The sequence below is a fragment of the Ornithodoros turicata genome, chromosome 4 (genome assembly GCF_037126465.1).
Source record: "Ornithodoros turicata isolate Travis chromosome 4, ASM3712646v1, whole genome shotgun sequence".
In the NCBI taxonomy this organism is placed as follows: domain Eukaryota; kingdom Metazoa; phylum Arthropoda; class Arachnida; order Ixodida; family Argasidae; genus Ornithodoros; species Ornithodoros turicata.
The window spans coordinates 75,262,932-75,277,215 of NC_088204.1; the positions used below are offsets into that span (position 1 = coordinate 75,262,932).

The following is a 14,284-nucleotide window of genomic DNA, read 5'->3' on the forward strand; positions in this document are numbered from 1 at the left end:
ATGCGTACACAACGGTGATCATCTGTCATCATAAACCACGCCTCGTAATCACGATTTTCAGAGCGCCGCACACGGGGTACTTGAATCGTGGAAGACGTCCTGCGACCTCCCACAAGAACTCTAGACGCCACCTGTATATGGCGAGATCAGGATCTAATAACTATTAATAACTAATAATAATGAGATAATAACAATTCACGTGAGATCTGATCGTCACCATTATCATCATCATCACTCGCGTCACATTTTACTGTCGCGCAAAACAGTTCAATTTTCTTTGCACCCGGGAAGTATTTGGAGTGGACGGTCTTCACGCGAGTCACTTTAGATAGTTATATTTTTTTCCGCTTCAGCACCGCGAGACAACTGTTACTATGAGCGGTGTACATGTATGTACAGACGAGGAGAGAACAGGAAGGAGTGCGAGACATAACGGGTTAGTATGCGTCCTGGGCTGACTTCAGGGGGAACTGTACTTACATTTCCTTGCAAAGTCTGTCAGAAAATGCGGGGGAAAACTTCAGGCAGCACAACGGGTGGTAGGTTTCAAACCCAGGGCCTCCCAGCCTTAAGCATAACCTTGGAAGTGGAGCTTTTGCTGTTCCCACGCGACCAAGACAACCATATTTGGGATTCAACGTGACTTTTCAGGCAGATGTTGCCGCTTTAAGCGTGGAACCCGCTCAGGATGTATCGCTCCTTTTACCCGATGTCGTCGTCTATAGCTTCCTGCGCCCGTATGCTGTCCTGTCCATAGCCCCAGTTACCTCGCCTTACATAAGCGGATAACGGAAAAGTTCCACAGTAAACAGAGCAGGCAGCGACGCCCAGAAAATTTAATTGATGCCTTCTCCCCCGCCGAATAAATCCTTGTACGTACGCCGTCATAAAAGTAGTAACGACGAAGATGTAATGTTGTTTCGTCCATCTTTTAAACAAGCACTCTACGAAAACACAAAACAAGAGGACTACAATGTCCACAAAATGACTCGTTTTATTCTTTTCTCTGAGTGTGCTTTGCCCAAGGTACCCAAGCTAGCTTAATGTACCGAAAGTCGAGTGCAATAGGGGTGGATGGTATGTGTCATATCAATGTTCTTTAGTTTCACCAGTTCGTTCAAGGTCTACCTACCCGTCCACCCCTATTGCACTTGACTTTCAGTACATTGTGCTGCTTGGGTACGGTCCCAAATCGGGGCAACCTTGAACAGACCCACTCCAGAACAAACGTACATTTGCTATCGTGACAGTTACACGGAAGACAATGGAACGCGCGAAAAATACACGAGGCACCTACACTAAAGAGCAGAAGGCGGCATAATCGCCGTGATTATTGCGTTTAAAAGAAAGAAGGATGCGCCAGGTATTTTCTGCGCTAGATACCACACTGTAACAGGAAAGAAATCAGAGCGGAGCCATTTCTATGTATGTATTCGCTTGGCGTTCACGTAGCAGACGCTTTGAGATGCGTTCGTATTGAAAGGCAGATCATTCCGAAACGTCCTCTGAAGAAGAGCGTCACGAATATTCACATTGAAACCTGATTCCGATCGTGCCGTGTTGATCGGTGCTGTCGTCTGCGAGACACTGTACGTGTGTCGTCTGCTTTCACTGATTTTGGGTGTCTGCTACGTTGGCTGCGTGACTACTGCATTTTCCTCTAATCCTGCAACTCGCTCAAAGGACTGCAAGTCACGAAGCTTTATTTGAAATGAAAATAATCTTGAGACTAAGCGCATGTGAAGCTCCCTCAGCAGTTTGAATGACTCGACTCAGCTTGGATCGTGGACGAAGGCGATAGCAAACGCGGTGCTGGTGCGTTCGCAGAAGACATTCGTGCCGGGTGCTGCGTGTGTGTGGATTGTCTTGGTGTTGCTCGGTGCCGTGTGTGGAGGTTGACGTTTCTATTACGTGTGGATTGCAAAGGCTGTGGATGAGGTATGTCTTGCTCGATCTGGTGGAAGAGACTCGCCTGGAGGAGACCCATAGCGCCTGGTGAGTTTCTCCGTTTTCTGCTTTGATGGCACGTTCGGTCAGCAGGAATACTGAAGAAATGCTGACTGCTGGCTTTACTGGAGTTGGTCTAGTATCACTAGAGCCTGGTGTCAGTAATATCGGTAATGACATATAGCTGACTGAGAATACATAACGTCCATATATCTTGTCGCAGCGTGAAAATATCTGAATTAATTGTCGCCGTGAGTGGAGGGACACTACTTTTTTTATGTGCGTCTTGCAGCTAACTGTGTGTATTACAAACGGCTTGTTAGTTGAAAAGCGTGTCAATGCCTTTTGTCAACTATGAGTGAAGGGCTGTATTAAGCTAAGGGCTGCCTTAAGTTGATTTTCATAAGAGCTAGATATTCTTACTGCCTCCGTGCATGTGTAAAACTGTACAAGGTTATTACATCTTGAACGACTTCAGCGTGATTCCACCTGATGCGTACTGTTATAGTACTGGATTCACAAACAGAAATTGCAGAAGGTGGTCTAGAATTCAATTCACAGCAGTTGTGCAGAGATATACAGGGTGTCCCAGAAAACGTGTCATTGAATTATAATAAAAAAACTACGCCACCTAGAATCATGCGTTCAACGGCATTTGTTCTTATTAGGGTTTTGCCACCTTGTAAAGTTAATGCAATGTACCCCAAGTTTAATTATGTAAATATTTGCGAACTGAACTCAGAAATTTGCCAAGGGAATGTCACTTTTTTACCCCACCAATATGAAGAGCGTGCCGAATTCACTCCAATTCACGATAATTGACAGTGATATTCACGAGCTATCCCATCGAAAAAAATAGCCGAATATCATGCTTTTCGGAGCACCGGACCATAACGCGCGATGTCTTTTTGAGCGCAATCGCTCGCAGTGCGACGAAAGGAGGTTCCGTAGCCAGCCCAAAGAGTGATAGTAGAAAAAGTAACAGTTCCTAAAATTGGGAGAGGGAAAGCATTATCCCAGCGAAAGTCGGACGTGATAAGCCATGCCTGCGTTATCTCTTTTTGCGATGCCGGGGTGGGCTGGGTTTCCAACCTCCTTTCGTCGGACTGACAAAGATTGCGCTGAAAAATTCATCGTGCGCTATTCTGTGCGACCTCCGTAGAGCATGATGTTCGGCTATTTTTTCCGATGGGATAGCTCCTGAATATCCCTGTCAATTATCATTAATTTGAGTAAATTAGACACGCTCTTCACATTGGTGAGGTAAAAAAGTGACATTTACTAGGCAAATTTCCGAGTTCAGTTCGCAAAAATTTACATAATTAAACTTACGTTACACGACATTCACATGAGGAGGTGGCAAAAACATAGTAAGAACAAATGCCTTTGACCGCATGACTCTAGGTTGTGTAGTTTTTTATTATAATTCAATGACACGTTTTCTGGGACACCCTGTATACGTGCCCGAGAAAGGCCGCTTTCACACTAACGTTTTTCTCGTCCGTGTTTTTCACGGAGCCAAAACGGACCCTTTCGAACCTACGGGGCTCGATTGCCTTTAGGTTCTATTTTTGAAGTAAACGAACGAGAAAAAATGTTGGTGTGAAATGGGCCACGTTAGCGTGAAACGGCCTAGGGAAGACACCACACACGAGATATCTACTTGCAGGCTGATAAGGGAGCGCCGGTTCATGCGTAAAATCACAGCGCGAGATGAACGGAATCTTATCTCATCTGGTAGGCACCCAAGCAGCACAATGTACCAAAAGTCGAGTGCAATAGGGGTGGACGGTATGTGTTTTATCAATGTTGTTTACTTTCAGGAGTCTGTTCAAGGCCTTCCACCCACCCGTCCACCCCTATTGCACTCCACTTTCAGTACATTGTGCTGCTTGGGCACCGTCTGGCACGATGAATAGTCACGTTAGAATGAAGCCCTGGCTGATAACCAGTATCATCCCAGAAAGAACTAAAAAGATGCAACGTGCTGCTTGGGGAAGCAGCACAATGTACTGAAAGTCGAATTCAATACGGGTGGGCGGTATGTGTCTTATCAATGTTCTTTAGTTTCACGAGTTTGTTCAAGGCCTTCCACCTACCCACCCCTATTGCACTCGACTTTCAGTACATTGTGCTGCTTGGGTACTGAAAGTCGAGTGCAATAGGGGTGGACGGGTAGGTGAAAGGCCTTGAACAGACGCGTGAAACTAAAGAACACTGATAAGACACATACCGCCCACCCGTATTGCACTCGACTTTCAGTACATTGTGCTGTTTGGGAAGTTTTATAGCCCTCGGGGATTACCTAGAACAATCAATGTTATGCGCTACTGAGATTAGAAGGTTTTAGAGCATCGTACACTATCCCTTTTGCGTACGGCAGGGATTGCGTTGATGGCTCGTAACAGAAAGAGAGCTTCGCGCAGTGCGCAGAACCACCAACGCTATCCCTTCCGTACGCAAAGGCGATACCGCACGATGTACCAAAACTCTCTATTGTTGTACCGTACTTTGTGTTTTAATTTTATATCTACATTTACTTTTACTCTTCCCGTCTCACCACTTTCTGGGCCGTGTTTCCAATGGCGCAATGTGTTTCCAGCACCGAGTACCAGAGACTTCGGGCACATGTTACATAACCCCCTACTGGCTGAGAATATCTGCTCCCCTACCGTGCGGCACATATGCGTCTTGTCATCACACAAATACAGGCTACCTCAGCTTAGGTATAAATCTGCTCCGCAATGATGAGAAAAAAAAATTGGGTCGAGCTTAGTCGTGTCCGACCCGTAGAGTTTTATATGAAAACGTCACGATCTCCGATTCCTTTGCGGGATTTTAGTGAAATAAATGCCAGTCTTTATCCATTTATTCGTTCCATTTATTAGTCATTTATTATTAGAGGGTAAGGGCTTGCTGTGCGCGTCGGCAGTCGAATTTGCCTCTGCCGCTAATCTTCTTCGGCGCGCCCCTAAAACGTTCGATCGCTCGGTTCCTGGACTTTGGAGGCTTTTTTGGTTCTTCTTGAACCATCCTTTCGTCTGATTGCCTTTTCCTTCGTTTCTGATCGTACTTTAGTTTCATATTTCCGTCTCTCTCGCACGCGCCTGCCACACCCAGAGATTTCGTTAGCCAGCGCAATGGCCTTGCTGGCTGGAATCTTACACGTGTAAGCTATCTGGATTTGACCGATTGGTTGCTATCGGTTTATTAGTCACCGAGCTATCGCGTCATGAAATCCGGCATAATTTCGTTGCATCGTAAATTTTGATCTGCCAATTACCTTCTTGAAACTCTTGCCGCCATTTAGGAAGGCTTTGGACAGTTCTTAATTGAGGGAAATTATTTTTTTTTTCAATTGGAGGTTTGAAAATTGCCAAGTGAACCTCACTTTTTTTTAACGGAAATATGAAGTCATCCACGGCTAACCACAGACCCAACAGAAACTATGCTCAGTATCGCAACAGAAATAGTCGAAAAAATTAGTAAAAAAATCCGCTTTGGCCCCGCCTGCTTGATTGTCGCAAAGAAGAGCGTGCGGAAGAAGGGGGGAGAGGAAGAAGTGTTCCCGCCTCTGGTTTTACCTTTATTTCCCCCACTTTGACCTTGATGCTGGGGACAACCTCTCCCCATCCCAAAGAAAACAAAACAACCGTTTTATCACAAAGAAGGCGAAACAAATGAAGGCGTGGACACTTAACGCTCTAGACGCACATTTCGCCTGCGCTTCTTTGCGAAAATCAAACAGGCGGGGCTAGCGCGTAATTTTTATTAATTTTTTTCGTCTTTTTCTGTCGCGATAATGTGCATAGTTTTTGTTGGTCCGCAGTTATCCGTGGAGGACTTCATATTTCCGTAAAAAGTAGTGAGGTTCGCTTGGCAATTTTCGAAGTTCAATTGACAAAAATAAATTTTCCGCAATTAAAAAATTTCCAAAACATTCCTCAATGGTGGCAAAAGGTTTCCAGATCGTAATTGCCGAAAGTTCCACAATCCTCCGGCGAGTGCGGCGGCAATGAGAATGTTTCATCACTTTAGGTGAAACGCCCTGTACATGCAGGTCAGGCCATCGTGTCGCTTATGTTTTCTCTTACATCCAGGGATTTCCCTACACCCACCCCCCCCATGGGGGGGGGGGTGTACACCCTCCCTGCATTTTTGCAACCCCCCCCCCCCCTGAAATTTCTCAGGTGACCCCGACCAGCTGGCCACCAACACGTTCTGGTAGTGAGTCCGGCGCAATGAATTACATCCTGTACTGTCAAACTTGGGCTGTAGGACCACAGACATGCAGATGATCGTACCATGCATTTGTCCAAAATCATTTGAAAGTGACTGTTCAATGCACATATTGCGCGCATATACGAGCAAAAATGCGTGCGGGCACGCAAACTCAAGGCGTGGATCATCAAGAACCATTTGCGCCTAACTCAGTCAAGTGAGGTATTCCGCTTTTTTTTTTGTCTAAGGTTTTCACCGTTGATTGCTAGGTATTCATTGAACTTCGTGAGACAAGGCGCTAGTCTTTTTTCTTTGTCGGTCGCGTGATTATGCATCTTAATGTTGAAATGCCGTTCATAATGAATCTGTATTCTAATGTACTGTGTTCTAACGTAATAACATGTGCAAAGAAAATGGGAAAGCTGTCCAGAAATTTCAGCATTGTGCAACGATTATTTCCGTGTCGCGGAAAAATTCCGCATGTGGAACCGTCACCAAGCATACCCCCCCCCCCCTTGAAAGCTCGGCACCCCCCCAGCAGTGAATTTCTGGGGAAATCACTGCTTACATCTCGGTTATCTACGAGTCTCAGAAACAGTGGGAGAAAAAAAAAAAAAAAAGAAGAGAGAAAAGAAGAATGCATTGGGCTTCCTATGAGATAATCTCTTTCAATCGCTTTCAATGCGTAGCGAGCTTCTATTCGAAAACAGGAAAGCATCTCCTACAAAAACAACGACCCTGCCCTGCCCTTGCAAACGGGAACCCGTTCTTCTAATCTTCTCCGAAAAAGAAGCAGCGGCAACATTTCTCATGCTCCGACTTTTAGAGATTACAGTCGAGCTTGCGCGCTCATTAAATTACCTAAGGATAACGGTGTTCTATACATAGCGAATTCGAAATAAAAGAAGAGGGTCAAAGTATCCGTTGAGGACGAGCCTGGCCGTGTATCTAAGAAGGGCGTAAGACGCGCTGCAAGGTTTCTGGAGTGCGTCGGGCCGTTATCTCTTCGTCAGACACAATTTGTTTTTGTTTTTAGGTGTGTGTGTGTGTGTGTGTTTCGGGTGTTTCGTTCGTTATAGGGTGGTGTTCGTTATAGCTAGGGCAGCATACAGAGAGCTTACGATACCGGCGGAGTTTAACAGCTTGTTGCTCGTAAACCCAGCGCTATAAGTTATACATGTGACGAGGAACGCTAAATATTAGTGAATTTTAGGGCATCGTACGCTATCGCCTTTGCGTACGTAACGTTGGTCGCCTTTGCGTACGTACAGGGATAGCGTTGGTGTTTCTGCGCAATGCGCGAAACTCTCTATGTCCTGCGCGTGTGCAGAACCACCAAAGCTAAAACCCACTAAAACGCACGAAAACCCACTATTGTTAATTTGCTACCAGCGGCATGGCCGAGCGAGATAAGGCTTTCCAGACGAACGTTTGTTTTATTTATTAGTGATCTGCACACTGAGGGGACCAAATCCCCGTCTAGGCAGAACATGTCGGCATAGTTCCCCCTGAAGTCGGCCCAGGGCGCATACTAATTCCCCTGTCCCCCACTCCTTCCTGCTGTCCTCTCTCCATCTGTCCACATCTGCACGCCGCTCATATGGCCACAGCTGCTTCGCGGCACTAACACGGAACAAAAAGAAAATGCTAAAAATTGCTGTAAAACGGCTCGGGGCGACGTCTGGTGGGAAATAATTTGTCGAGCAACGTTGATCTATCCGTGTATTCACACGAGCGACATTCCCCCAGAAGCGGAAGATGCGAAAAGTGTCATAGCTTTCTGCAGTCACGTGAGCGCGAGCGCTCAACGTCGTGTCTTCACGTACACTGTGTCGTGGGGAATACCCTCTTACACAGCCACAAGATATTCCGTAACAGACGACAGGAAAACACGCTGACGGTGTCTTCTGCTAAGTGTCGTCTGCTAAGTGCGCAGTACGCCACTCTATTCCGCACCGTGTGAATGCTCAACGTAACACGGGATGGAACTTGGGCTCTGTGAGCAGTGTTTTCGCCTTTTCTTCCACTAGCATCTTTCGTGAGGATGTCACTCGTGGGAATACACGGTGTGACTGGCTTGCTGCTCACGATGGCTACGTAGCCGGCTCCTTTTGGTTCAGACCCAGTGTTATGCGCATGCAGTGTAGTTTTGCCGCTGTTCTAAAAATAAAATAAATAAAAAAATAAACGTAATTCCACGTCACGAGGAAGGTATATTTTCTGGTGAACGCCAATCCAATGACGTTTGATAGCGCTCTCGAAGTTTCATATTTTTGTTTTGACCGTCCTTGCTCTTCGTTACTCCACCTCCATGGTGATAGTGATAGTGACGTGATAAAAAAAAGAAGAAAAAAAAGAAGAAAAAACGGGGATGTGAGTTACGACAAAGTCGAACTGGCTACTCCCAGTACGCTTACACCTCCATGGTCTTTCAGAGCAAGGGGATTCGTTACATTACTGGAACTCCTCCTTTCGCGCGCCGAGGGCACAAACTTGTATAGAGAACGAACTTATCTATTCGTAGATCTAACGAACTCGCGATCCCGAAAGCTAAGACATCTGCATAACGATTTCATACCAATCTCACTCAAGTATAATAACTGTTGGACAGTGAGTTAATGACGCTGTACCGAAACGGCCATAACTCACAAACCGCGTAATACTGAAATCGATCACCCGCCGCAATTAATTGGCAGGACACTCCCATTAATGAAAAGCAATTAATGCGTTCCACTTATTAACGACCACCTGCGAGTTCGCGACAAAAACCTTTTTTTTTTCTTCTATCACGTGACCTTGTTCCCCGAAAGTGCAACTTGGCGAGGAAACAGATGCGATCTCAAATCCTATATGGAGATCCCGGAAACATTTTTTTTTTTTTTTGCGTGCAGAGCCAGATTCAATAGCTGTGGATTATAATAAAATTTGCTGCTCCGAAAATACGATTTCTCACGGCTTTAAACGATATTTTTGCTGTAGGAAATTGAAAAGCGATGAAGCGTGTAGAAGAGTTCGATGTGTCGTGACATTGCTATTTGGCTCTGAATGTATAAATAGAAGAGATATGGGTTTTGCAGGTGCGTAGCGTGTGTGTGCATGTGTGCCTGTGACCTCTTATCTGTATTGTGGGTCTTTTCCTTTATTTGATAGATCGCGTGGAAGCCATTGATGCTTTTTTCTGGGTGTTGTCAGTTGGTTAGGACGGTGGACGTGATCTGGGATTTAGGTAGCTTGGAAAGTTCTTGGAGGCTTATCTGGGATAGGAGGTTAGTATGTGGAGAAAATTGAATTCGCTGACCACATCGAATAGGTTAATGGAGAAAAAGAGTCTATACGCCAGGCTTCAACTACATATATGAAGTGCCACTAGGCCTTAGTTTCAAGATTTTGTAATATATATATATATATATAATGCAGGGGGGAAAGCCATTAAAGGAACAAATAAATGATGCTAGACGTGTTTGTAATTCAAACTTACAGATTAACATGGCTTCTATGGCTGCACGCAGAAAAACAGATACTCATGGAACGATGCGGCAGCACCAGAGAACACGTGTTTCGCCGTGTTTGCGGCTCGTCGTCCCTGGGTAGCTGCGCATCGTTCCGAATTGGCAAACCAGGGGTTGCCCCTGGTTTGCCAATTCGGAACGATGCGCAGCCACCCAGGGCCGACGAGCCGCAAACACGGCGAAACACGTGTCCTCTGGTGCTGCCGCATCGTTCCATGAGTATATATATATATATATATATATATATATATATATATATATATATATATATATATATATATATATATATATATATATATAGAAAACGTTGTGGTTAAAAAGTTTTGACGTTAAATTCGATCGCGAACTCTAGTTTACGCAATTGTTTTGCTGTTTCATTTCATTTCATTTTATTTTATTACCCTCAATCGCTATCACATTACAGGGGGGGGGGGGGGGAGTGAGGCGAAAGAATACACAAAACTGCACATATAAAAATAGTATGAAAATAAGAATACAATAACAAACCACAATGTTATGACAACGGGAGCTGAGAGATTGCTTTGCGGAATGAATCTGGGTTAGTTATCTCAACTATGTTACGTGGAAGGTGGTTCCACTCAGTTGCTGCACGCGGGAAAAATAAATGAAAGTAAGAATTAGCGTTACATGAGGAAATGTGAACTTTAGCAATGTATGCGATTTTAATTGTACCTTTATGTGAATGTGAACAACGATCAGTGCGGGACGAGATGTAGAAGGGGCGAGAAAAAAATAAATCAAATTGTAAAACGTAATATAAACGTAAAAGACGTAAAACGTAAACGTAAAAAGTATAAACGTAAATTGTGTACTCAATTCGGCGTGCTGATAAATTTTATGAAAGAGACAAAGTCAAGATATTTTCCTGCGTATCTGAAGTGGCGGTAAACCCAGAGATTCTTTCATTGATGTGATGCTGCTAGTGCGATTTTGCTTATTTACATTAAAAAAGTTGCTACTTTTTGGAAAAATTATTAATTTCGACCTCGTAGTTTGTTGATTACTGATCAACATACAGCATATTTGTTATACTGAGCGGAGTAATCACTGAAGATCAAAGAATGGCCAAAGTCACACCATAAACGGCTCGGAGATTGAGAAGGTCCACCATGTAATTCACCAGTGTCACCCTGACCAATACTCGGGTCACTAACCAATCAACTCGAGCTCGCCACGACAACGTCCTTTTTACTTTCGAGCTGTCTCGCTTCATGCCTCCAGCCCGAAATTGCCTGAACCCATTGGGCCACGGATGGATTCTCACAAGATAAGCAAATAAATTAGCCCCAGTAAGAGGCCGCAGACTTGCATTCACCCGCTGTGAACTCAATCCATGCCCATTGCGGCCACATTTATTTTCTTCGGTCGCTAAATTGAAACGTTTAAAATCCGTGGAGCACGCCGCCACGGTTATCTCTCGCAGACAGCAAGGAGGAGGAAGGTCCCCGGGGGTCGCTTTGCAATTTTTATCCGCCGATTGCTTTTCCTTTAAGATACCTAGGCGATGCTTAGTTTACAATACATTGCTCGAGAAGTGGGCTACATATTCATCAGGCAATGGCACGCTCCAGGCTAGTTGACCTATGGTGTACGTTGTCGGGAAAGTTTTCGGTTTCACGTGGTCAGTGATATTGACGGAGGAAAGCATTACTCTTAAAAGTGCTATTACAACAGTGATAACAACAGTTGTGCATAGTAACGATAAGGAACACTTCTAATAAAATTTTATACGCATTTTTATTGATTAGTATACCTACAGTACCAAAGGTATTCAGCAGGGAGTACACACACGACACGAATAGACAGAGGTCTACGCAGATGCCGGTATACCAGCAGTTAACCGCGCAATTTTCGGATTTTCGTGTATAGACGATGTCACTTCATGCGGGTCGCAAGTACACCCGTGTTTCCCCAGCGGGTCGTGCGGGTACCCGCGCTACCCGCATCCATGGCAGTGCGGTGCCATGGTAGACCACGATAACGTGTTTCCTTCGTTAGCAGGGGCTGTTGCGTTTGTACACAGTATCCCTGCACCCAGTGCGCCTAGTGAAAGGTCATTTTCTATGGCAGGAGATATACTCCAAGAGAGGAGGACAGCCCTCAAGCCAACTAAAGTGGACGGCATATACGTAGAAGGTTGAATTGGGCCTATTGGTAGGACATCATCGTATTAGAAGCGCTAAAACCGGACGGGGAGACGAAAACACCGACACAGATAGCACAACTGACATCGCCTCAACTGGCATCGTCTTTCTCAAACGCTTTTTTCGTGAAATGAAAGCGGAAAAGACTAGCGTTCCGGAGCGTTTTATAATACAGCAAAACCTCCATAGTCGGACACCTCCCTACCTCGGACAACTCCCCATGTCGGACAAGATGTCATCGCACCGACGGGCTCCTATTGAAAATACATGGGGATGAAATTCCCTATGTCGGGCTCCTAGCTCCTTATCCCGGAAGTAGGACAGGGTTATCCCTGTAAAGTCGGACAGAAGCCTGGCCAAATTATCTCAATCTCGGCTCATCTTTGCACTAAAAAGACCCAAAACGAGCCAGTGCCCTTGACTTTCACATTTTTTTCTTTGCTTGACTAGTCTCAGCATTTTGTTGTTTTAATTTTGGTAGTTCAGAAAGGGGCACTGTCACTCTATATTGTAACTATTCTTTAATGTGAGCACTTGTATTCGGTTCGTCTAGAGCCATACGTGCACTGCACCAGAGAATCAAAAGAGGGCTGACGCTTCAGAGACAAGTTCTTCAGCTTAATTCCAAGTGGGTTTAAACTCTCAAGCAAGCAGCGTGCTGCTCGAAAAGCTCCAGAGGTAATGCCATTTAATGGAATCTGCACAGAATTGCGTCTACCGAAATCAGCAATAGTTATCAGTGTTGAGTGGGTAAGAGGCTCCAGGTGCCACTAATGACCATAAATTGAAGAAGGGGGACATTTCTGGCAACACAGCTGTGTTCTTTTCCATTTTTTGTTTCCCTTATATTCTGTAGCTCGGGCACCTCCGTAAGTAGGACACATTTCGGCTGCACAGCGGGTGTCCAAGATAGGGAGGTTTCACAGTAATTTAATGACAGTTTTTCTCAATACTTATATGTGCATTTTTCAATACAAATTTCAATACAAAACTTCGCGTGTGAATACGCTTTTGCGCTTTCCTATGTTTTGCTGGAGTTTTCTGACTTGTGCTGCTCGCTACACTACCATGTGCAATGCGGGTTCGCACCACCCGCGGGTGCGGAATGAGATGCCTTGTCTGCTGGTGCGGTGCGGGTCGTGATTGACGTACCCGCGCAGACCTCTATGAGTTCACAGAATTATTAACAGGACGACATAAACTACGAGCGCAACTATCGATACAACTTAGAATAAAAAGATGTTAGCGTTCGATCCAGAGACAACATTACTAGACAGACTGTTCCATTGCGATACAGTTCAGGAAAAAAAAAAGAATATTCGAGAACACCTGTTCGACAAGCATTATGATACAACGGGTGTAGATGATAACTAGAATGACTAGCCAAAAGATGGTCGTGCAACAAACACGACAGTGAGCGGTATCCCGTGATGGCTGCACAATGACACAGTGACATAACTAGCAGCGGTATATGACATTTACAATGATTGAGCCATGATCGGTACACATATAAAGATACAAACACTGGCAAGCGTATTGTCATCAAGCAGTTTATTGGCATGAAAATGGTATGCCGACATCTGGGGTCAGCTGAGAGATGGTAAGCGTTATTGTCATCAAGCTGGCAATGTATTGTCATCGAGCAAGAGAGCTACCTATGGAGGTACTCCAGCGTGTATTGTCATCAAGTAGGAGAACTACCTATGGAGGTAGCCCCTTTTACACCGACTCTATCTTACATGCAGGATTACAACGCTTCCAAGGCGAGCAGGAGTATGTATTGTCATCAAGCAGGATTTTAAGAAAAAATCTTCCCTGAAACAACACTGCAAAGGGTACTGCCACGACGAGCGTTTCGAGCAGGAGAACTACCTATGCAGGTAGTCCCCTTTGGACAGACACTAACTTCACGTTTAAAATCCTACACGCTAGATAGCAACATTTTCTAGGAGAGTTTGTTTTGTTTTTCGTGCTGGGCCATACCAAGCGAATAATCCAAACACTGGAGAGTCGCTGCGGAGGACAGTACAGTCCTAGCAAGCTGGCTAGAACGTGACTTGCCACTCACCCTGAACGTGGCGGAAAAGTCGACTAGGCGTCTGCCAGCGGCGAGAGCACCCCAGAGGACCGTACAGTGCTTCTTCACGGACGTTGTGGCTACGAAGACCTGCCCTGACGGCCTGAAATATAGCCGCGTCTCCGAAGTCTGGGCCACCGAAAGCCAGCCGGCAACGACGGATCCAAATTCGAAAGTTTATCGCCGCAATCAACAAAGCCAACTTGTATTGTCATCGAGCAGGAGAGCTACCTATAGAGGTAGGCCCCTTTACAGAAACAGGAACACTAGAAGCGCACTATGCTGAAAGGCAGGATAACAACGCTCCTAAGGGAGATTGCTGTTTGTACGGGCCATACCATGTGAACAATCCATGAGCAAAACCA

General features: G+C 45.2%; 1 protein-coding gene across 2 annotated transcripts in view; it reads left to right on the top strand.

Annotated features, from left to right (window-relative positions):
- Positions 1-1,505: 1,505 nt before the first annotated feature.
- Positions 1,506-14,284, top strand: part of LOC135391892 (uncharacterized) — a 149,929-nt gene continuing 137,150 nt past the window's right edge. Inside the window, exon 1 of one of the 2 annotated variants that reach the window (XM_064622419.1) lies at positions 1,506-1,995. In XM_064622419.1, coding sequence (XP_064478489.1) covers positions 1,941-1,995 — 55 coding nt within the window. In that variant the 5' untranslated portion in view covers positions 1,506-1,940. The remainder of the gene's footprint in view (positions 1,996-14,284) is intronic. The other variant, XM_064622421.1, reaches the window with a different exon arrangement.